The sequence below is a fragment of the Lipophrys pholis genome, assembly GCF_963383615.2.
Source record: "Lipophrys pholis genome assembly, chromosome: 16".
NCBI classification, from domain to species: Eukaryota; Metazoa; Chordata; class Actinopteri; order Blenniiformes; family Blenniidae; genus Lipophrys; species Lipophrys pholis.
In genome coordinates this window covers 22,336,119-22,360,433 of record NC_137634.1, presented here as the reverse complement: position 1 = coordinate 22,360,433, position 24,315 = coordinate 22,336,119, and the positions used below count along the sequence as shown (strand labels likewise).

Here is a 24,315-nt window from a genome sequence, read left to right as displayed (position 1 = left end):
TCTCTGATCTACACAAACAGTTCACTCTGTCAAATCTGAAAGTCTCACACTAAGTTTTTAGACACTTTTTTTTATCGCATACGTCACCATAATTTCTATATAGTATGTAATTTCCTCTCTGGTTTATGCTCTCATTACAGTGACGTGTCTTCTAGCGCTTCTGGCGTTACTTAAGTGTGTCTCAGCATGTCACCACATGTAAATGATCAGTTTTTCCACACAGACTGAACATTTCTGGTGGAACAATGGGTTTAGTCTCGGCACTCAATCATGTCAAAAAAAGTAGAGTTGAAATTGACTCGTCACGTCATGCAAAATGCATTGCACATGCCACTGACAGTATACAGTAAATATTACAAATCAAATGTTATATCCCAACAAACTCAGATTTTTATCGTTACCTTCAGGTTCGACTCTATGTTAAAGAAAATTGTCCACATATATGAGTCCTCACCTGCCATTCACCCTTTTATTGACAATCTCCAGCTCCCCCCAGATTCCCAGCAACTAGTAAAAAGGTTTGTCAATTGTTTGTTTTTTAATTCCATTGAACATATTAGGGAAGCATGGGCCAGACATCTGAATTCAGAGATAACAGTTGAGCTCTGGGAGGAGACTTTGTCCCGGATACATTGCTGTTCAATTACGTCACGGTACAAAGTAATCCAATACACAGTAATGCATAGACTGGAATTTGGGGCACTTTTTTTGGCTCAGTGTAATAAAACTTCACCCCCATTGATGGTTTTACGGTCCGGGTGTGAACAGGTGACTTGGATATATCCTTATTTTGCTTTGCTTTGCTTATGGGATGTCATATTGTCACGTATTATCTGAAGACCAATGTTAAGTTATAAACTGGCAGCTGAAAAATATTGATTTGTACCATACTGTGACTATCTTGTTTGCATTCGGTCAATATAAATTGAAAATGAAAATAAAATATTGGACAGAAAATAATACAAAACCAGTGACATTCAATTTTACCACCAGCACTTATTCAGGCCAATAACTTTATTTGTAAAGCACATTTAAGACAGTACAATGGACAAAAGTGCTGTACAAATGAATAAATATGACAAAAAAGTGCACAATTCACACACATCGAATAAAGAAAATGTGCAGACAATTCAATAAAACAGAAGTAGTTGAAAAATTAAAAGGCAATAAAAACAAGGGTGTATATAATAAAACGTTGACAGCTCAAAAGGTGTCGTAGGCCAAAGAGAAGAGGTGAGTTTTAAAAACAGGCAGGGAAGGGGTCAAATAGGTAGAGTGGGGCAAAGCTGTGGACAGATGTATAAACAAGTAAAATCATTTCTAAATGAATCCTAAACCTCTCATGTACTGCAAATTACACAATGTGCAAAGGAAAACATCTCTGGGGTGAACAAAACTGTTATAATCCTGGCTTATGTAGAAGAACACAAGAGCATCAACATGACAACAGTAAAGTCGTGTGCAACAGTTGTGTAGTCACAAAGTCGTGCAGTGTGTACAGTTGTGTGTAATTAAATCTCAGGTGTCCCACTGACCAGCAGGTTAATAGAATTACGAGCTGCAGCGAGGCGTTCAGGGGCCGTGGGACAGAGAGCCGCTCCCTCTGGAGAAACTTCAGCCTCTTTAATCCTCACGTCTCTCTCGGCTTCAAGAGTCTGTCTGAAATATTCCCACCAAGTTTCCCCCTGAATGTTCACACTTTAGTTTTAGTCCCTGTACCTGGCTGCAGAGGCCTCTCCCTGTTCAGTTCCTGTCAATGTACCTGACTGGAGAAGCCTCTCCCTGTTTACTTCCTGTCAATGTACCTGGCTGCAGAGGCCTCTCCCTGTTCAGTTCCTGTCAATGTACCTGACTGCAGAGGCCTCTCCCTGTTCAGTTCCTGTCAATGTACCTGACTGCAGAGGCCTCTCCCTGTTCAGTTCCTGTCAATGTACCTGACTGCAGAGGCCTCTCCCTGTTCGGTTCCTGTCAATGTACCTGACTGGAGAAGCCTCTCCCTATTCGGTTCCTGTCAATGTACCTGACTGCAGAGGCCTCTCCCTGTTCGGTTCCTGTCAATGTACCTGACTGCAGAGGCCTCTCCCTGTTCAGTTCCTGTCAATGTACCTGACTGGAGAAGCCTCTCCCTGTTTGCTTCCTGTCAATGTACCTGGCTGCAGAGGCCTCTCCCTGTTCAGTTCCTGTCAATGTACCTGACTGCAGAGGCCTCTCCCTGTTCAGTTCCTGTCAATGTACCTGACTGCAGAGGCCTCTCCCTGTTCGGTTCCTGTCAATGTACCTGGCTGCAGGAGCCTCTGTCTGTCTGAACTTCAATGCCTCATTTGAACTGAAGGATATTTTCTTTCTTTAATGTTGGAATTTCCACAAAGTGAGTGATATTTTTGGGGCCCATGATCAGAAAGATGCAGTTCATCAGGTGTAAAATCAGCAGTTTAGAGGCTTGAAGTGTTTGTATTGTGCGATCACACAGGAACATCTTCAGAGCCACAGTGTGAACAGAAGCCACAGAGAGACTTTAACTTTAACTCTTTAAACTCAGAAGAAGTTTGAGCTCAGTGACTCTTGCTGTCGGATCCTGGTTCTTCTGGGGTTCGACGTCAGAGGGTGAAGCAGCAGCGACCTTCGGCTTTTGGACGTCAGTTGTGTGTTGTTGTGTGTGATGTGTTGTTGTGCAGTGTGTGAGGTTCCCCTTTGTGTTTCATCAGCCCCTCCTGCTTACTCTATTCTCCTCTGAGCTCTAATAAACACGGCCCCCGCAGGACTAATTACCATCTGAAACTGTTGACGAGTCCTCGCTCATGTTGCTCACGGTGGACCTCGTTAATTATCGCCTCGGCTTCATTAACGCTCGTTAACGGCGGCTGTGGAGATGGAAACATGCAGTGATGTAACAAGATGGCCATTAGGGGGCAGCGTGGTCCCCTGAGCTCCCAGCATGCAACAGTTGAAACAAAGATTGACTTTGTAACAGCAAAAAGCTCAATAACCACGAAGGCGACACCCACTAGTTTGTGGTAACACTCATAACACTGATTAGGATTATTGTTGGCCGGTTATTTAGGTTAGATGTGTTTTACTTGATAGTGGTAATTAGACACAGGTTGTATATGTGTAACAGGTGTGTTCTAATAATTGATTTTTAATTCACCAAAAGTCCATCCTCAGTTATCATTTTCACTTTGTCAAACCGTTTCCATGTTTATCTATTTCCAATTATTTGATGTAATTTGTATTTTATTTTGAAATTCGTTTTATTTTGATCATTTCCTGTGTCTGGCAAACTTCCTGTAGTTTTGCGGTGCCCTCCTCAGACGGCGCGAGACGAGTGATGAGAAACCCGACTCCTTGAACTGACTCACGGGTTTTTGAGTCGTTCATCCAAGTGAATCGCTTGACTGAGGCCCTGTTCACACGAGACACGTTTCACGTGACAACACCTAATCTGCAAAAAAAAAAGTGGGAGCGTTTACACTGCAGCAGCGGACACAGAGACAACGATGTAGTTAGTATGCCGGGCCACGGGAGGGCGCTGTTGCTTGATTTTGTAATGAAACTACACAGACGTGTGCAGAGAACAAAACACTATAAACATGAGGAAAATGGAGAGAACCCGACATCCGCATGGACTGATGACACATCGGATGATATCAGGGTTGAGACTCATCTCAACTATTAAACGACTGATCTGGACGATAAAACTAGAATATAGACCGCGGGTCATTCCACTACGCTGCCGCCATGTTTGTTTACAACTGGATGAGCAGGAGGGAGGGGGAGAGATGTGCAGTAGCAGGCTCTGTTGCCTCCATCAGTCTCCGCAGGAGGGATTTGCGCCGTGAAAGAATCTTTCCACCTTGGGGGCCGGATTAAAAACTTTGCGGATACAGTGCACCCGCCAACTGGTGCCGTGTAAACAGACCCCCCAAAAGTGAAGAAAGTTTTGCAGATACACTCTAATTCGTTGTCGTGTAAACGGAGCCTGAGTCATTTGAGTCATTTGATTCAGTTGCGCATTCGCACAATTTCCACCCACCTGGACGCTCAGCTGAACTGTTACCAACCACGGGGGGGAGCATCAAGTATAAATGCTGAAACACTTCTGAGGAAAATAAACAATTGGTACTAAAGGAAGAAATAGATGTTATGAGTTATCAACGCACTAGCCTGCTTACCAGTATAATGAGCTTGTCTCACTTCTGCTCAGAACATGACCATATATGGGAGGATGCAACTACATACACACCAGTTTGTAGCATACGTCAAGGTGACATCCTGCTTGTGAGAAGATAGTACGATTGTGATGTCTACAACTTCTCGGGAGAGAACACGAGATGTAGCCAGTTTCGATAAAGACAACATGTGATATCCACACCATATGTGCAGGGAGGAGTGAAAGAAATGCTTATAAACCAACGTTTTCATTTACTCTGGGCTCTTGACCATTTGAAGCCTGGTCCTCCCGGACAGACTGGTGCTTGAGCCCGAGATCTCGTTTTATTCCATGTATTCTGCTTAAGGTAATTATCTGTGAAACTGTGTGATTAATTCCACTCTTGTTTCCTCATCGATAAAAGAACACATTAATGACTGTTTTTCCTTCAGTACACACTAGTTTTTAGTGGCCCTGGTCTCTTTATTCTCGATTATGTGTGTTGTTTCTGAGGTTTATTTGAACCAGGAAATAAATACATGATTAAACTGAATAAGTACCAGGCATCCAGAATGACAGATATACAGTATATATTAATATATACATTTGATTTTATAGTTTTGTTTTTTTCCTCCAACATTCTGATTTTCTTTTTTACTCGTATCAATAAATAACGTGATGTTCACAGGGCAGAACTAATTATAGGGGGCAATATTAAATGTAACACAAGACATGCTACAGTCATATTTTAAGATTATTTATTGTGTATTTATTCATGTATTATTCATGTATTTATTTCTACAAGCTTCGTGAAACAAACAATGTGTTGTTTTTTTCTCCGTCGTCACTCAGAAACTTTCCGAGCGGAGCGCCGCTGCAGACTTTCAGGTGAGGGAGGGGCGGAGGGCTCGCCGCTCACGAGACGAACGAAGCAGCTCGGGGCTGCTGACAGATTCAGTGGAGGTGAACGATTTAGAGGAGGTGAACGACTCTTTCGAGTTTCGAGCTGAACCAATGAGACGAGCTGACTCGGGCATTCGAGCTGAACGACTGAAGAAGCGAGGTGACTCGGGCATGCGCAGTTGCGCACTGGACGCGTCGAGAGCTCTTGCGCCATGGCAGCAACGTACTAAGCAGGGGTGGGGGGTGTTATTAGGTTCCTGGATAGAATAAAATTGCTGAAACATTTCTGAGGGAAATAAACAACAAGTACACACTGCTTTCTCGTGTCGCTGGTCTCTTTATTCTACATTGTTTCTGTTGTTTTTGAGGTTTATTTCAAGCAGGAACTATTTTGTGGAAAACCGGCCCCTTTTCTGCTCTTAGCCAATTTACAGGTGAACTCAGTCATCTCTAATAGTTTCCATAGGAATAATGTGATTGACAGGCTTCTAACCACTAATCGAAGTCATAGATAGATAGATAGATAGATAGGTAGGTAGGTAGGTAGACAGACAGACAGACAGACAGACAGACAGGTAGGTAGGTAGGTTGGTTGACAGACAGACAGACAGACAGATAGATAGATAGATAGATAGATAGATAGATAGACAGACAGACAGACAGACAGACAGACAGACAGACAGACAGACAGACAGACAGACAGACAGACAGATAGATAGATAAATAGATAGATTTGTCATCAAACAATTCTCCAATGTCACAGATTCAGCTCAGGTACAGGTCGGTCAGTCGACTCTGCAATGCGCAAGAATGATTCATATGGAATGTACAAGTCATAAAAAGTGGTATGCTTCTACTAATTCAGATCCCTTGTGATTCATTTCATTAAACTAAGACCACCAATTCAAAACAGGAAAACATGCTATATAATTGTGAAAAGAGGGAAAGATCACAAATTCTCAGAACGGAAATCTTTATTTTTTCTGTCACAATCTCAAAGTTAATTAGATGAACCAACCAAGAATAGAATGCAAAGGAAAATACCAATGTGAAACATCACAATGAAATGTGAAAAATGCAAATTTGGAATAGAAAGTAAACAGAAACTGGAACTAACACTAAAATGAATAAATAAGAATAAAATGACTATGTATAAAATGTAAATGAAGGCTCTTCACGAATGAAGAATGAGTGCAAATCTTGTAAACAATCTTCCAAAGTAAAGGAAAATAAAATTCCAATATGTAAAATAACAATGAACTTTCACCAGTGCAATATAAGAATAAAATATAAACACAGAAATAAAATAAGTATAAAAATAGTAAGTAATAGGAATAACAACTATTCAAAGAATGTCAAATGCTGTGCTAAAGCCAATGCAAAAACATTGGCAAGTAAAAAAAGTATTATTATTATATAATTATTCAAATTTAAATGCAAAAGTAACACAACACAACACTGTCACTGGAGCAGCTCAGAGCTGCTGAACGATTCAGAGGAGGTGAACGATTCAGAGGAGGTGAACGATTCAGGGGAGGTGAACGATTCAGGGGAGGTGAACGATTCAGGGGAGGTGAACGATTCAGGGGAGGTGAACGATTCAGGGGAGGTGAACGATTCAGAGGAGGTGAACGATTCAGGGGAGGTGAACGATTCAGGGGAGGTGAACGATTCAGAGGAGGTGAACGATTCAGGGGAGGTGAACGATTCAGGGGAGGTGAAAGATTCAGGGGAGGTGAACGATTCAGAGGAGATGAACGATTCAGAGGAAGTGAACGATTCAGAGGAGATGAACGATTCAGAGGAAGTGAACGATTCAGAGGAGGTGAACGACTCATTGGAGTTTTGAGCTGAACCACTGAGACGAGCTGAAAGCCTCATGTAACTTTAAGGAGCCGGTAGCTATGGAGGTATTATTGGTGAAAAAGGTTTGTGTACTTGTAAAAGTGAATTTGTAGTTGTGTACTATGAGTTGTGTACCTGTCGAATTGTTTTCTCTCCACAAATACAACACCACACTTACAAGTCACAAACTCTTAATTACAGGAGCACAAATCCTGTTTTACAAGTCACAGATTAAAAAAACTGTCAAACTGATATTCTTCCTCCGAATCGTTGCAGTACATCTGGTGCAGAACATATTTGTGCTCCTGTACCGATGTGAAGTTCTTCCACACAAGTCACAGATTGTTTTCTTCAACTAAAAATGACACACCGCGCCTCCCCTCCGCTGAGATATCTGGTGAAAAAGACCTGTGCGTTCGGTCGATGGAGAAAAAGGCGGTGCTGATCTGAGATTGACGTATATGTAGAGGTCAAAGGTGACAGGAGGAGGAAGGCGCTCTGGGAAAAACCTCAGTATGTTTATCTGTTGCTTTCCTCAAATAAACCGTCAACTAAAACAAGAGTGGACGGACTATTGACACTGGATGTTGAGACATGCTGGATGGATCCGGAGACAGTTCCACTCCCAGAACTTTGCTTGGTTCGTCTGGTCGATCAGACTGATTGCACGCTGCCGAGCAGCAGCTCTGGACGCTTTACCGACAGAAGTCACCAGTGACAGAACTGCAAAATGGCTCCATGTACAAAAGAATGTTTTCAGATAACAACGGAAAGCCTTTGTTAGGCTTTGGGTGTACGTTTGCATGACAACGATGCTCGGAGTCACTGAAAACTGAACTTAACAAAAAAAAGAAAAAAGCCGCTCCAACTCAGCGTAACCAGAGAAAACTGAACTGTTTTTAAAGGATCCATTCATAACAGTGAATGATTGAATTCAACAGTTTCTCCAATAAAGAGAACATTTACTACACCGCCATCAGAAGACACATTAGATTTTGTACAAACAGATACTGAGTGGGCCAGAAAGAGGAGTAAATACAGTTTATTTAACCCCTTAATGACATGAGTTTGCCTGATACCGGTTACATTCAGACTGCAGTCGATACAGCGTCTGCACAAGAGATTAAAAACAGGATCAACCCAGGATATACAGACTTTAATCGACATGCATGTCAGAGTTTTGCCGCCATTAGTTTCTGTTTGTGAATATGTTGCCGGTGAGTTTGTTTGTTTTTGTTGGTTTGCATGTTTATGATTAATTGATGTGTGGTGGTGATGGTCAGCTTGGGTGTGACGTTGTGATCGTGTACAAATCAGCTGTTGCGCTCAGGCTGAAAATCAGTGGATGTAAGTCTGTCGCCCTCTGCTGGCCACATGATGCCACTGTCAGATCAGTTTGAGCTTAAACAATGTTTAGTGTTCATCAGCTGTTTGATTTTTTTTTGTGCTACTTAAATAATTGTTTGTAATTGATCTTTAAAATCTGTTTGTTTTCTGATCACTTTGTCTGAGAAACACTCTTCTGACATCTGCTTTTGATGGTAAATCTGATTTAAAAATATCAAAATTTGATGGAACGCTTTAGAAAATCTGATTTGATTCATTATTTTACTTGTTGCCTTGTTCAGGCTGCAGGTTGGCCCCATCATTCCATTCAGAAGATTAATGAACACGACAGTGAAATTCAAATCGGCTGTTTAGATTCAATAAAAAGAGACTTCGGACTGCTTTCATCACCTGTTTAAAACCAGGTTTTGTAAGAATTCTAGACCTGGTTTTGGATGAGGCTTGGACACTGTTCTGCACTTCTTTTAAATCTGCTTTGAACTTAGTTTTACAATTGTTTTCTTACTCATCGGCTTCTTTTAGCGATAAAAGTTTCTGTATTGAGTGCAACAGTTTTTCAGCTTCACTGTGTGAAGGAAACGTCGTTCTCAACCCTCCGGGATCTTTTCGCCATCGACTCGTATGTTTCGATCCCGAAACCAGGGATGTTTTCTAAATGTGCTGAAATTGCAGGACAAAAGTAAACACCAGTACTGTAAGATTGTGATCCATGCTGGTGATAATGACACCCAGTTACAACAATCAGAAGTCACAGAAATTAATGTTTCATTGGTGTGTGAATTTACAAAAGTTCTCTTTCTTTCTTTCTCTTTCAGTGGCCACGTGTTTCTGTCTGATGAGGAGGGAATGTGTCCATCCTACGTTGGATGATGCGGCTCTCTTATCCGGAATATGGCTGGTTTTGTTGAGCCTTAAAGGTCCCATATTATACAGTTTATCAACAATTTCACATCGTTGTCAGAGGTCCAACAACATTGTGTCCAAAGTGGATTTCTCCAAATCCAGCCTTGGTGCTGAATTTCAGTCTAAAAGTCCCTCTGGTGAGAACAGGCTGTTTCTGTGTCTGTACCTTTAAGTGCTGATGAGGTGCGTCTGTCCACGCCTACTCCATGCTCATCTGCTCGTAGAAACGGCGTTTTTCAACCAAACCAGTTTGAAGCAGAATTTCCACAGTTCCCAAGTGGCTCACGCTAGTGTGAGGCGAATCGCCACCATTTTTCTTATCAGTAATCATTGTACGTTTTTATGTACCTGTAGGAGGGTAGGGGTTATTTCCCTGCATGATGTCATGAAGGGAACATCGCTGATTCGCCCATATGAGCACATTCAGTAAAAGGTGGAGCAAGTGAGACATGATGACCGACTTTCCTCATAAACAGGCTGTAGGGACACATTAGTGGTAGGAAACCATTACAAAGTTGTTTTTTCATATGTGGGACATCATTTATTTTGAGAGTCCAAACCAGGAGTCAAAGTCTCTGCAGCTGAAAGTTGAAAGATTATTTACATCTAGTTTTTTTCTCTCAGGCAGCTTTACTTTCAGTCCTGCCTTCAACATGTAGGGTGCAGAGTCCAGCACCTCCCTGTCTATCTGCTCCTCCTCCTCCTCCTCCTTCCCTGTGCTCCTCCTCCTCTTCCTCCTCCTCTTCCTCCCTTGGGACTGGTGTGTTGGAGGTTGGTCTGCAGATGGAAAGTTGTGTTGGAGGACTGTGGAGGCACCAGCAGGGGTGAAGCCGTCCAAGGTGAGTGTGCGTCTCTCTCTCTCTCTCTCCCTCTCTCTCTCTCTCCCTCTCTCCCTCTCTCCCTCTCTCCCTCTCTCCCTCTCTCTCTCTCTCCCTCTCTCTCTCTTTCTCTCACATGTTAGTTTGTCTGAAATCTTTCCTCCAGCGTGTCAGCTTATTGCAAACTGAGCTGCAGCTTCTCTCTCAGTAGCTGGATCTCACTTATCCTGAGCTCCACTACACACACACACACACACACACACACACACACACACACACACACACACACACACACACATACACAGGAAAATGGGAAAATATGACAGAGGTCTTCTGTGTCATTTATAAACTAGTCGTTTTCTTGTTGTTGATTCTAAGGCGCCGCTCAACGACGTTTCAAGTGACAGCTCATCGTTTTTGCCTTTTCTGCAGGAACGTTTCATATTTACATGTCAACGTTTTGAAAACGACGTCCGTTTACACGGAAACGGCAGAAACGCTGAAAACGATGTAGTTTTTATGTCGGGCCACTTGTGGGTGCTGTTGGTTGTTTTTGAAATGAAACCACACACACACACACACACACACACACACACACACACATGCAGCAGAGATCAATCTGCTCTAAACATTAACAATGGGAGAACACACATTCTCGTGGACAGGCGACCAAGTTGGATTGTTATAATGATGACTGTCAAAATAAAACTACCAAGTCCCAGAAGGATATGGACTGGGAGTCATGACACGACAGAGGAAACATTATTGTTATTGTCCATCTATTGAGCATGTGCACAGAAACCATTAACCACGGCTGTGGTGAACGTGTGCAGCAGCAACAATTCCCAAAAATGTAATTTTCACTCTTTGTGAAGCAGCTGGAGTCGTCTTTTCGAAAAAGTTGTGTTTTCAGAGTATCTGAGCTCCGTTGTCATGGAAACAATCACTGAAAATGCAACAAAAGTTTTCCGTTTTCACAAGAAAACGTTGTTGTGTAAATGGGGCCTGAGTATGAAAAGAAGCACATCAACAGAATGTAAAGTGAAACAGGCGGAAACATCTCCACTGTAAGAAAAACATTCTTTGCTGCACAAATCCCATTTTTCACAATCTTTTTCTTTCTCTGTTGCCTGATCTGTTCCTCTAATCAACACATGAAAACAGGACGAACCCGCAGTGTGAGGTCACCTGGTCTCGTCTCCTGCAGTTACTTTGAATTGGGAGACCTTGAAGCTCTGAACCCAAGAGGGGGAGACTGATCTGCTGCTCCAGTTTGGAGATAAATGGAGATGAACGATAAGCTCTGAATTCCTCTGAGAAATAGTTTCCTTCCTCCTGATGCAGCCGTCAAACGAAAATCCTCTTCGCTGGAAGTCTGTTTTTGGACTGAGAGGAAGAGTGGAACAGATTAGGCAACAGAAAGAAAACATTTCAGAAGAAATGTGGTCCCTGAACTGAAATATTTGGCAGCCCTGGTTTAGATTATAGAATAGCTTGTGGCCAGTCAGCGGGAGTCTTTCTTGGTTTTGATGCGTCTCCACGACAAATCACATTTTCACCAGTCCGTATACGTCACTCTCCTGTTAATTGAAGTCCATTTAAATTAAAAAATAGTTAAACTAAATTGAATAAATGGCATAAAACTGGAAGTTGATATCCACAAACATTATTTGACGTATATTTCAAGTCCTAATTGTCGAACCGAAACTCAATCAGACCATTTATTTATATAAAAACATTTTCTACTTAACTCATGTAAACTCTCAACCTTGAATGTAAACTACTTAATGTACTGAAAGGTTGACTACAAACCCACGAATCCCAACCTCCTCTTATTTAACTTTAACCAACCATAGAACAAACTCACGATGCAGAAATGTTTATGTTCAGGCTCCATCGTATCTCCGTCTCTGTTTGAACGGCACATGGACGCATTGTTTCCTCACGCTCGCTGGTTGGAGGAATGTGCAGTTGGTGTTTTAACGATGTGGCGAAAGTGTGAAGCGAGGCCACGCGCAGCGTAATGTGTGTGTGTGTGTGTGTGTGTGTGTGTGTGTGTGTGTGTGTGTGTGTGTGTGTGTGTGTGTGTGTGTGTGTGTGTGTGTGTGTGTGTGTGTGTGTGTGTGTGTGTGTGTGTGTGTGTGTGTGTGTGTGTGTGTGTGAGCTGCGTGGGCAGGAAGTAACTCATAAATAGTTTTTCATGCGCTTCGCAGTTTCGCCGACGTACATGATGGGGAACAACGACCTCAGCGTGAACCCCGACTCAGCGGGGTCGCCGGCTCCCACCCGACCCCGGGGCCTCTTCAACAGCATCAAGGTATTTTAAGTCTCAGTCTTACTAAAACACACATCGAAAGGAAAAACGACTCCGGCTACATATTTGACATATCAGAGACGGGCGGAGGTAAAACAGAGGTTAGACATGTTAAGAACTGAGTTCTGGTGTTTGAAGGGTGCGTTGCTTTTGTACAAACACTAAGTCAACGTCCACCTGCAGTGTTTTTCCTGCACGGCCTCACTTTGACCCCCCGTGTCCTTGCAGTTCTTCGTGTTTTGCCAAAGTTTGCTGCAGCTGGCTCAGCTGCTGGTGTCGGGCTGCATGAAGAGCTCCATCTCCACCATCGAGCGGCGCTACGGCCTCTCCAGCCAGAAGTCCGGCATGCTCGCCTCCTTCAACGAGGTCCGGTTCGCTGTTTCACACGAGAGCGTCGGCATCTTTACGTTCAGTGTTTTTTTTCATTGCGTGTGTGTTTCTGCTTTTCTCTCTTTCTCCGTTCAGGTGGGGAACACCATCCTCATCATCTTTGTGAGTTTCTTTGGGAGTCGAGTCCACCGGCCACGCTGCATTGGAGGCGGAGCTCTCCTGGCCTGTTTGGCCTCGCTGCTGATGGCGATGCCACATTTATTGAGCGGCGTGTACGACTACACCGGACGCATCAGCTGTGAGCTAAAGACGTAGATCCATTGTTGAAATCGATTCTTGGTTTTGGAAACGAAACTGAACTCTCATTTCTCAGCATCCTCCAGTGATAACAGCTCCGGCCTCTGCCTGCCCGGCTCCGCCCACCTTCCCTCCTCCTCCAATCACACATGCCGGGCGCAGCAGACCTCCACCCGGGAGGTGGCCTACCCCCTGCTGGTCCTGGGTCAGCTGCTGCTGGGGATCGGAGCCGTGCCCATACAACCTTTCGGCATCTCGTACATCGACGACCACGCCAGCAGGAAGAACTCGCCGCTGTACCTCGGTAGGAGGCGCTGTTTTTACTCCTCTGATTCATGAGGCTTCATTTTCCTGCCTTCATGTTAAAACATCCCTCCAGATCAGGGGCTTCAAACACATTTTACTTCTGGGGCCACATACAGTTTCATCTTGAGTGGACTGGAACGGGAAAAATATGCAATAATAACCTTTGAATTTAATTATTTTTTTTGTTGTGTTGCAGAGTATGAGTGATAAAAATGTATGTTTTTTCACAAAAGTAAACAATTTCTACTGAAAATGACTTCAATATCAACAACAAGCCAATTTTAATGAAACTTTTGGTGTAAAATACCGTGAAATGTCCACAAAGAAACATTCAATCCAATCACTGTTGCATTATAGGTGTAAAAAAAAAAAAAAAAAAACTCTGGAGAATTATTTTTTAAAAATTACAAGATTTAACTCAAATTGTAATAGATAAAGAAAAAATTGTTAAAGTACATAGAAAAAAGTGCTATTATTCAAGGATAACTTGTAACTTATAAAAAAACCTGTAACAAAAATGCCTTACATTCAAAAAAGAAACACAAAAAAATCTCATTATAATAATAATAAATCAAAATATCAACAGAATCCAAAAAAACAAAAAACCAAACAAATGCACAAAGTGAAACTTCCTGCTTCTATGTGAAAGTCCTGGACATCAGCTGATTACAGTTATTGCTGTTTGAGTTACTCTGGCCACGAGAAGTCACAATAAATATGATCATCAGAGTTCAGTCGAGGCTGTTGGGTCGTATCATTCAGACTGAAAAGCTTCAATCTGTTGTGGCTCCAGAGTCAAACAGCACAAACTAACTGGATATTGTGGTTGAACGTTTCCAGAGTTTCCTCTCCTGCTCACCATGTTTGTCTCCTCTGTCCTGCAGGAATCCTCCTCGCCATGACCTCCATCGGGCCGGCCTTCGGCTTCATCATGGGCTCCTTCATGCTGCGCTACTACGTCGACTTTGACAAACTGTCTGCAGGTCAGGAGTCGCTCGGAGCTGAAGGCCTTTAGACCGGCACCTAATCGGTCGGATGATGTTTATTCATGGTCTTTGTAGATGGCGTGTGTGGCTGGTCTTTGTGGTTGGTGTTTGTGGTTGGTGCTTTGCAGAGAAAAACACAAATATTCCAACTGTGGAAAGGAAAAACTCTTTTAACAGGATGAAACTCTCCATGGCTGCATGAAGAGTGAGAAAAAAAAGACGTTCAGTGGTCTGAAGGTCTCCCAACAGTCCATAAACCTAAAGCAGCTCAACTAGAAAATGATCCAAAGGTCCTGGTTTGGACTGAAGAATTTGAGGGCGTAGTAAAATTGTCCTGCCGCTTGGTATGGTGGTATCAATCCTGTCCCTCCTTGTCAGACCAGAATTTAATCGAAACCTTTTTCCAATTGTTACTGTAGTCCACGCTGTTTTAGGGACACCTCCTAGACCTGAGATTCCCAACCACGGGGCTCAGACACAAGGATTGATGGAGGGTGGTGAAGCCCTCTCGAGTGCAAGAGGTATAACATTTTTAGTATTTAAAATGTTTAAAGTTTACGTTTGCACGTCAGGCTAAAGAGAAACAAACAAAAAAAAGGAATGCACCTATAGCTCCATAGAATATGGCTTCTTTGAAGAAATAGACAAACTTTGTGCTGAATTCATCTTTTGCTGTGAAAAACTGAAAGTTTGAAGCGGCTCCAGTTCACCATCCAGCCCGAGATGAAGTGTAAACCCAAAGACTTTATCCTCAGAGAACAGGAACTCACCGCTACAGAATATGACAAAGAAACTGTACTTCACAAATACTGTGTTATGAGGTTCCTTCAACTTACTTTAGTAATTGTACATGGTCCATCAGCAGGTTCCCCCTCCCCCCACTGCTGATGGATCCAAAGGAACGTCGAGGGCCGGTACGATACACTAAACTGAAGCGGACCGCCTCAGGGACTCCAGCTCCGGAGTTTTCTTCAGGGTTCCTCCCGAAAGCCTTTCCCATGACCAGGTGTGCCACAAGGCAGAGGAGCTTTCAAATCAGGGTTTTCCTTCCCCTGGATGGACGACGTTCCCAGGGTATGGAGCCCCATCTAGCCAAAGCGTCAGATTTTTAAGCGCCAGAGATCCGCCGTTGCCCCTTCTCCTGTCAGTAGAAGCAGGATTAGAGGCCGAGCCGCAGCAGGACAGGAGGTTGGACTTGATTGTCAGAGGCTATTTGAGACGTGCGCCGTGAGGAACATGTTGTAAGCACAGGGAGCTCATTCCCACTGCCACTCTCGGCTGTGACAACCGCGGAACCAACCTTGTATCTAAGTTTACGATGGTAAAAAATTGGGTCTGTCAAGGAAACGGTTGGGAAGCGCCGATCAGGACCACCCGTGTCGTTATGGTGGTGTTGTGGGTTGTTTGTTTATGTGGATTGTGTTTGTGGATGCTGTTTATTTGGATGATGTCAGTGCCTGATATTTGGGTGCATCATGGCATCTGTATGTGGTCGTTGTGTGGGGCTGCCTGCCGCAGCTTGTTGATAATTAGACGATTGAGCAACGTTGTTGTTCCATGTCCTTAATATTGATGGTGCTCCATGTTTTTTTGACAAGGTGTGTGTGTGAACTGAGCACCTTTACGTCATAGAGGTGTGTGTGTGTGTGTGTGTGTGTGTGTGTGTGTGTGTGTGTGTGTGTGTGTGTGTGTGTGTGTGTGTGTGTAAGCCTGCCTACCTCTCTTGCAACACACTCTTGGAAAGTGTATCCTCTTGCACTTTCTCTCTCTCTTAAAGCCATACACACCTCGGTGTCTGACCTAAAATCAAGTCCAACACAAAATAGAGCATCGTATCCAAAGACGAGCCTAAACTTGTACGAAACATATCAGATTCATTGGAGAGAAGAAAAAAAAAGCACATGATTTAGTGTGATATTCTGTGCAGGTTGGTATTTTCCAGGTTTGGTAAGGTTACCAATTGTACTTTCTATAGTTTTAAATAACATGTATTACATTTAAATCTGACTAAAGAGTTTAGTCTTAACAGCGATGCAAAGCTTCAGTCTCAGTCTTTGTTCTGCTCTATTTCACAAGAAAAGAGTATCCAGCTGCCAGCAGGAACAGCTGGATTGTATGAGGTGGAGGAGGAGGAGGAGGAGGAGGAGGACGAGGAGTGTGACTGTTTACAGCAGGGAGAGGTCTGTCAGATGAACTCTGCTCCTTCAATCAAGGTGCAAAGTTCATAAGAGATCAGATTTATGAAGGATAAAAACAGAAGGATACAAAGCGCAGACAGGCCCGACTATATTGTTGCAGGAGAATCATTAATGCTGGATTGACGTGAGCCGCAGTGCGACTGTCCTCAGAGCCAATACACCCGTCTCGTAAAACTTTCCACTTCCTTCTTCCACAAACGGAGTTGGTTTCTGATTGGAAGACGGGATTTATGAGGACAGAGATTTAAACTGGGCTTTCAGCCAGTCTGAAACCAGTTTGAAACCATTCCAGAAGTTTCAAACTGAACTAAACCAAAGTGTGAAATTGTTCAGACGCAGGTGCAAGACCAGACTAAAAGCCAGTTCCAACCAAGTGTGAAACCAGCAGAAGATAAGGTTCAAAACCAGCCGAAAAGCGAGAAAAACTCAAACAAATCTTTGGAAATAAAAGTCCAGAATTAGTCCAAACCGGGTTTAATAAATGTGTTCAACCTGCAGAAAACCAAGTCTGTCTCAGCCTCTCCCCTCAAGTCGCTGCACAAAAAACGAGAACAACTCAATCCAGATGCCTGACGAGTGACGTCAGCGGTGGCTGTGACCCGGGTGGCTCGGATCCGTCCTGTTCAGACACGTTCCTGCAACCGAAGCCAACATCAGTACTGGTTCTGCACAGGATCTGAGCTGAACGAGCTGAAGAGATCCCATCTCTCCGTTCTCGTCTTTGGCTTTCTATACGAGACATGGACTTAGAGCCAGGACTGGTTCAGACCGTCTTCTAGTGAAGCTTCTCTAGGTTGAGGCTGATGGGAGACATTTCCTCTGACTGTGTCCCTCCTCTGTCACCCTGCAGATTGTTTGATATCTGTCCTCAACTTTCCTGTTCCTGTCCTCTAACCTCCAACCGGAGCAGCAGAAAGTCTCCTCCTCTGGTTCTGCAGGTTTCTTCTTATTTCTCCGGCTGTTTATGTGGAATAATTGTTGTTGTCTTAGTTGAGTTTTTTTCATATGACTCTGTTGTTATCGGTGCTTTATTAATAACATTAAACTGAAATGAACTGAATTATTAGATTGGGCAGCAAACAGACAGGAAACACCTGTAAGTAAAAAATAGTGAGGGCCTTAAACGCACCATAGTGATAAACACAGCGGTGTTCTTCAGGGTTCAGCACAGGGCCCATGTAGCAAAGCAAGGCATTGCACTTCTGTTCAATTCTGGCTATGCTGTCGCCTCTAGAATATATTTTTAAATAATAATAAACATCTACAAACTCTTTCAATTCTTGAGCGATTTATACCGTTCCACTTTTAAAACATTCAGTTTCCATAGTACTTTGTGATAATGTTTTTGATATCTTTTGAAGTTTTTCAAATATTTAATCTTTTCTTTTTTGTTTTTTTGTTCTAACATAGAAATAAATAGAAAAACCCTTTTGCTTCCCTTTCGACTCCTTCATTGAATCACTAATGCATCTTAAGCTGCAGACTTTATTCAACTTTTAAAACCACTCCATGTCTTTTGACTCACTATAAAACCTCAGCTTAAGTCCGAGATCAACTTCATCTACTGTAAATCTCATGCAAAAATCCATCAATCTGGTCCAGTTAACTGGTGATCGCCTCCTGTCTCCTGTTTCCAGACCAGATCGAGTTGGACTCGAGGGACCTGCGCTGGGTCGGGGCCTGGTGGCTCGGCTTCCTGGTGGCCTCCTGCCTCCTCTTCCTCACTGCACTGCCGTTCCTCTTCTTCCCCAGAAACATGCTCAAAGAGGTGAGTGTGAAACACTTTTCTGTCCAGACTGGATCTCCTCACACAATCATGAACCTTCTCCTCCTCCTGAGTCCAAGTCAAACCTTTTTTTTACAATTTCAAATAAGTCTTAATTTTGAATGAAATTGTGCAAAAAGAATAATATTTTTTTTATCTGTGCCGTTTACATTAGAAAAACTACAGTGCAGCAGTTATTTTGAAGGAATATTCTTAACATACGTACACACAATGACTCAGATTGATTTAACATTGCTCCCCTTTTTCACTATTACCTCCACTATTGCTTTAATATGCTGTTGATAAAGTTTATTATCACACTAGTTTATGAAACGAATTGTTGCGTTAAACTTCAGGCTGGTTCAAGTCACCCTGGACTATTTTCAAGTTAAGCTGCTTTAGGTTTAGACTGCCGGGTGTATTTCACCCATAGTTTCTTGCTTTCCAGCCTCTAACCTGCAGGTTTCTATCTGTTTCAAATCAGTTTTTCTTTCCACCGTCTCCTGCTGCTCCGGTTCAATAGTTGTTTTTCTCTGGACAAATGACTTTTTCCACAGTAAAACTGAACAGAATTGACCTGTGAGACGATCAACGATCCCTCCAGAGAGCTGAGAATGCTGCACACTGCAGATAACCAACCCACTGTGAGCAAACAGTTCTGGATGTTCCAGATGGAACACGTCTCTGGATTCAGTGTTTTGTTTTCCCACAAGCAGAAGATAAGAGGAGCTTCCTGATTCTGACGTAGATTCTGATGGAAGTGTTTACCTTCGCTCCACCGCCGCCGTACCCTCTGAACACTGCAGCAGCCTCCTTTAAAAATGCAGCAGACTGCGATTCTGCAGACGGAGCAGTTTCTAATCCAACCTTGGAAAACGTTCCGTGTGTTTTTTTGGCAGGACCACGATGATGCAGAATCTCCGGTGGACAGCAAGCAGCTGCAGACGCAACCCCTCCAGGAACTGACCCTCCCCCAGTTCCTCAAAAGTAAGTACCTTCTTCTTTTTGTTGGTTCCCCGTCTGATGGAGCTGCAGCTGAGGGCACTTTAGGTTGCTCATCAGCAGTTTCATCACCAGGACAAGTCACAGCAAACGGAACAGCTTTTACTAAAGTCAGGGTATTAATATCACCATGATAGCCCGTTTTTATAGATCATCAGTGAAAAATGTTGCTAAAAAAAGGAGATATTTCTTCACAGACCGGTTGCTCATTCTAGTACCAATGAGGAACTAATTTCACTCACATCAGAGAACTAATATCTTCATGACAGGGAACTCATTTCCCCATTTTAAAGGAACTAATATCTATCATGATAGAAAACCTATTTTCACCTCCATGAATGTACCAATCGAAACTTTAATTGGTGTTGTTACTTTTTATAGGGAACTAATTTCATTTCCAACAAGGAACCAACTTCCCTGCCATCAGGAAACTTAAGTCATCGTGACAGGGAACAAAGGATGAGATGAGATGCGATTTTTATGAATTCCATATGTTTGATATGCAGGCCATGTTTACACAACAATGTTTTCACGTAGAAACCGGAAATTTTTGTTGCGTTTTGGGTGTCTGTTTACACGACAACATGTCTGGAGACACTGAAAACGTTTTGAAAACGCCCTCGAAAACGCTCCGTGGAAACGATGGAAAATGCAACTTTTCTAAAACATTGCTACTGCACATGCGTACTACAGCCAGAGTAACTAGTTGTTGTGCACATGCTCAGTAGATTTACAATGAGAACAAGGTTTTCTTCAGAGTGTCATGACTCCCAGTCCATGTTCTCCTGGGACTTGGTACTTCTATTTTGACAGTCACAGTAATAACAATCCAACTTGGTCGCCTGTCCCCTAGAATGTCCGTGTTCTCTGCAAACATGTGTGGGTGGTTTCAAAAGAATGGCATGTAAACGCAAAATAAGTTGAAATGTTGTCGTGTAAACGAAGCCGAAAGCTGCTGCAGAACCTCCAAACTGTTAAATGTCTTTCCTGTTGATGTAAGCTGGTGGACGTTTTAGAGGATTGTTCCACACTAAATTCAGATATATTTCTATGCAGATAACACAGTGTTGTATGTTACTGTTCAACTGAGCATTTCTCTTAAATTTCATAAATAATTACATTGGTTTTGTTTCAAACTGCATTAAAGGTAATACAGGGCTTCAGTAACCATGACAGCTCTCCATTGCAAAAATTATATTTATATGAGAATGGAAAAGAATAACCAATATTAGACTATTTTAACCCTTTAAAAATAACAGAAAACTAATAAACCATTGAAAAGGGAAAATTTTATGCTGACAGTAGCACCACCTCCTCTGCTGTTCAGGTTTTCCGAGTATCGCCATGCGGACGCTGCGCAGTCCCATCTACCTGCTGGTGGTTCTGGCCCAGGTCAACCTGGCGGCGCTGCTTTCGGGCCTCGCCACCTTCATGGCCAAGTTCATCGAGCGACAGTTCAACCAGACGGTGGCCTATTCCGCCATGATGATCGGTGAGCACCGTCCCTCCGCTTCCTGACGCGTCTCTCTGGTGGCTCTGACCCAGTTTGTGTCTCTCAGGGGGAGTCCTGATTCCGCTGGTGGTGCTGGGAACCATCCTGGGTGGAGTTCTGATGCGGAGGTTCAACCTCTCGGTGTTCGGTGCCAGTAAACTGTGTACCGTCGCCATCTTGCTGTGCACGTTCTCCGCCGTGCCGCTGCTGCTGGTTGGCTGCTCCACCCAGAAGGTGTCCGGCGTCTTTCCTCACAGGTAGCAGCACTTCTGGTGGCATGTCACAGCAACGACGCCGACTCCAACTTTGTGGAGTGTGATCTCACCACTTTACACTTTTCTATACTTACTACTGGTTTAAAATCGTGTGTAAAATGAATTCAAATTAAAGTGTGTGTGTGTGTGTGTGTGTGTGTGTGTGTGTGTGTGTGTGTGTGTGTGTGTGTGTGTGTGTGTGTGTGTGTGTGTGTGTGTGTGTGTGTGTGTGTGTGTGTGTGTGTGTGTGTGTGTGTGTGTGTGTGTGTTCTCAGCAGTAAGGAGCTCGTGTGCAGTGCAGGCTGTGGGTGTCCTCTGGAGGACTTTAACCCGGTGTGTGGCTCAGACGGTGTGGAGTTCAGGTCTCCGTGTCACGCCGGCTGCTCATCAGTGGAAACGGACCCCAACAACAAACCAACCGTAAGAACGAACCGGCTCGTCTTCACCTGCACTCAATCTGATGTTTGGACTTGTTGAACTCAGACTTGTTTTTTCATGTTTATTAAAAAGAAATTACATTTTTACAATAGAACTACACTTCCTGTGGTTGTGTGAGTGGCGGTCTTGGCTCCGCCCTCCCGGGGACTTGTGGTAGTGGATGTTCCCACCTCCTCCCCCCTTTCATGGCTCTGCTGAGTCTCACCAGCTTCATCGCCTCCTTCTCCCAGACGCCGTCGTACATGATGATCCTCAGGTAGGCGCTCAGCCTAAAAAAAAAACCCTTCTCCTCCTTTTCTGCTTCATTTTATGTCTCTTAAACGTTTCAAGTGAAAAAACATTACTTTTGTCTCCGGAAAGTTTTGTCTTCACATGACAACATTATGAAAAGAATGTCTGTTTCCATGGAAACAGAAGAAATGTTGAACCACCAGTGGGTGCTGTTGGCTGTGGTTGTATTGAAGCTACACCCACGAGTACGGAGAACAATGTTCTATAAACATTAACGTTGGTAGAACATGGACATTCTAGGGGACAGACGACCAAGTTGGATTGTCATTACGGTGATTGTCAAAATAAGAGTACCCAGTCCAAGGAGAACATAGACTGGGAGTCATGACACTCTGGAGGAAACATTGTTCTGAATGTCCATCTAATCGCACATGTGCAGAACAACTATTTACTCCGGCCGCGGTGCGCAGTAGCAGCGTGTTTTCAGAGGCTCTGAGCACCATTGTCATGTAAACAAACACCAAAAACACAACGAAGGTTTTGGTTTCACTTGTAAACACTGTTGTGGAAACAGAGCCTTCGTCTACTTTGTATACACCCTCACATTATTTTTATTTTATTGGTTTTGAACACTTTTTTTCTACTCATGATTTTTCCCCAGATATTATTATTGTCAATGGTGGACCGATGTTAAGTTTAATGTGCTGCATTTCATGTATGGAGGGTTTTATCCAAATAAAGTTAATATATTATTAATACTTAAAGACTTACCATGGAGTGTTTATGGATCAGTGACGTATTCATTTCAGTGTAGTTATGGACCATTTGTAGTTATGGATGTGTTCCTACTGTGACTGACGTGATGTGAAGGTTCTCCAGGATGAAGCTCAGGCTTTGTGGTGGTTGTGTTTCAGGACGGTGCCTGCAGAGGACAAGTCGTTTGCAGTAGGAGTTCAGTACATGCTGTTCAGAGTCCTGGGTGAGACCCGACCCGCTGACCCAGCAGCTCCTCTTCAACCGCGACGTTTGTTCAGTGTGTGTTTACTTTGGTCTGCAGCGTTCCTGCCTGGCCCCGTGCTCTACGGCAGCGTCATTGACACCACCTGCATCCTGTGGGGCAGGAAGTGTGGGAAGCAGACTTCCTGTCACTACTACAACCTGGACAGCTTCAGGCAGAGGTGTGTTACTGCAGCGCCACCACTATACATTGATGAGAACAGATTCTGGAGGTGACGCTGGCCACATGTGTGAACCGCCTGTGTGTTTGCAGGTTTCTGGGTCTGCAGTCGTTCTTTGTATGCGGGGGTTTGCTCTGCTTCCTGCTGACCGTGTTCATCCTGCGCCGGAGGGCCGGCTGTCCGGACGCTGTGTCCAGCCAGAAAGGAGACTACGAGCTGGTGAGCGGGCAGAAACCACCGGCTGATGCTCCGTCCAGAGAAAAAGACCCACAGGGCGTCCAGACCTGAGGAGGGCGGGGCCAGAGAGGGTGGACTCAAACAGACGCTGAGATCAGAGAGAAGGCGGCGGAAGGAAAGGAGGAATGACGGAGCAGCTTCCAGATGTGGAAGCTTGGAGTCCTCAGAGACTCTGAATTTAAAAAAAAAAACAACTGCTTATTGTGTCTTTCTGGAAGTGAAACACTCGTCCCTGTTAAGCTGCTCCTCCTGAACGACCAGGGAAACGACACAGAGACCAAACACACCAGGCAGACGACAAAGACCAACCAGGGAAACAACCGACACAACAGAAAACAGGGACAAACAACAGACTGAGCAACAGTCATAGTAACGAGACAAAGCCACATAACGCAACTACAAAAGTGACAACACAGAAGAACGAAGCTGCAAAATAGAACCGCAAAGAGACTAAGCACAGCTACAAATCTAGATAACACAACAACAAAGAGACAACACTAGAGTCTAAACACGACACTAAGAAGACAACACACAATTACAAAGATGCAAAGCATAACTTACACAAGATTAAAAGCTCCACAATGCAGCAAAACCAAACACAGCAACAAAGAGACGAAACACAATTCAAAAGTCGCTCCGCAGTCTCACTTCCTGTCCTGAGCAGTCGTCTGACCGTCGTCAATGTCGGAGGTTTTATCCAATAAGAGAATCTCTTGCCCTGTTTTCGCTCTGTGCCTCTCATAATTCAGACTGGGGCGTCATTCTGAAGGGCAACATTGTTTTATTGACACGAAATGTGAAATGCTTCCGATTTATGTCTGTGACACTTTTTATTACCTTTTATAAAAAAAAAAAACATTTTATACTCTGATTTTGTTGAAAAGTTGTGTCTCTTTCCAACGATCTACCTCCGGGGACCAAGAACAGGAAGCACATTTTCAGAGTAAAGGTCTTTTTCTTGGTGAGCAGAAAGAGAAGAGGAACCAAGTTTTTCCGTATTTAACGTTTCTTGAATCAACAAAATTCCCCAAAACTGCTGAGATACGATATAGCTCTGTGTGTGTGTGTGTGTGTGTGTGTGTGTGTGTGTGTGTGTGTGTGTGTGTCACCCCCCGGTGGACACATTTAGTTTTTCATTCTTAGAAAGGAACTCTGTTAAATGTCTTGTGACTCTTTAAAAACACTTGAACCGCAGTTTGATGGACAAATAAAAGTTTGACTCAAGTATGTAGTTTTAAACAAAAACTCACATCTGACTGAAGAAGCAGTTCATGGAAACCGTCCCCTCTTCTTCTTACTGGATCCAGCCAGGGCAAAGCAA

The 24,315-nt window shown here is 43.5% G+C and overlaps 1 protein-coding gene across 3 annotated transcripts; it reads left to right on the top strand.

Annotated features, from left to right (window-relative positions):
* The first annotated feature begins 9,916 nt into the window (after nt 1-9,916).
* slco2b1 (solute carrier organic anion transporter family, member 2B1) lies at nt 9,917-23,244 on the top strand. 3 transcript variants are annotated; one of them, XM_080483477.1, is made up of 15 exons: nt 9,917-9,987; nt 12,180-12,283; nt 12,509-12,646; nt 12,746-12,908; nt 12,984-13,211; nt 14,098-14,196; nt 18,035-18,165; nt 19,062-19,149; nt 20,492-20,656; nt 20,724-20,913; nt 21,186-21,330; nt 21,441-21,604; nt 22,494-22,558; nt 22,637-22,757; nt 22,850-23,244. In XM_080483477.1, the coding sequence occupies exons 2-15, from the start codon at nt 12,194-12,196 to the stop codon at nt 23,043-23,045; spliced, it is 1,983 nt and encodes a 660-aa protein (XP_080339603.1). In that variant the 5' UTR covers nt 9,917-9,987; nt 12,180-12,193; the 3' UTR covers nt 23,046-23,244. The 3 variants fall into 3 exon arrangements, with proteins under 3 accessions (XP_080339603.1, XP_080339604.1, XP_080339605.1); XM_080483478.1 differs by having other exon boundaries at nt 9,934-9,987; nt 21,189-21,330; XM_080483479.1 differs by having other exon boundaries at nt 9,934-9,987; nt 22,866-23,244.
* Nucleotides 23,245-24,315: the final 1,071 nt, after the last annotated feature.

Excerpts from the sequence above, each read along its gene's own strand:
- slco2b1 (XM_080483477.1), top strand. The coding sequence starts at position 12,194 with ATGATGGGGAACAACGACCTCAGCGTGAACCCCGACTCAGCGGGGTCG. Across the intron at positions 12,647-12,745 it reads TGCTCGCCTCCTTCAACGAG|GTGGGGAACACCATCCTCAT; the intron begins GTCCGGTTCGCT and ends TTCTCCGTTCAG. Across the intron at positions 22,758-22,849 it reads CTGGACAGCTTCAGGCAGAG|GTTTCTGGGTCTGCAGTCGT; the intron begins GTGTGTTACTGC and ends GTGTGTTTGCAG.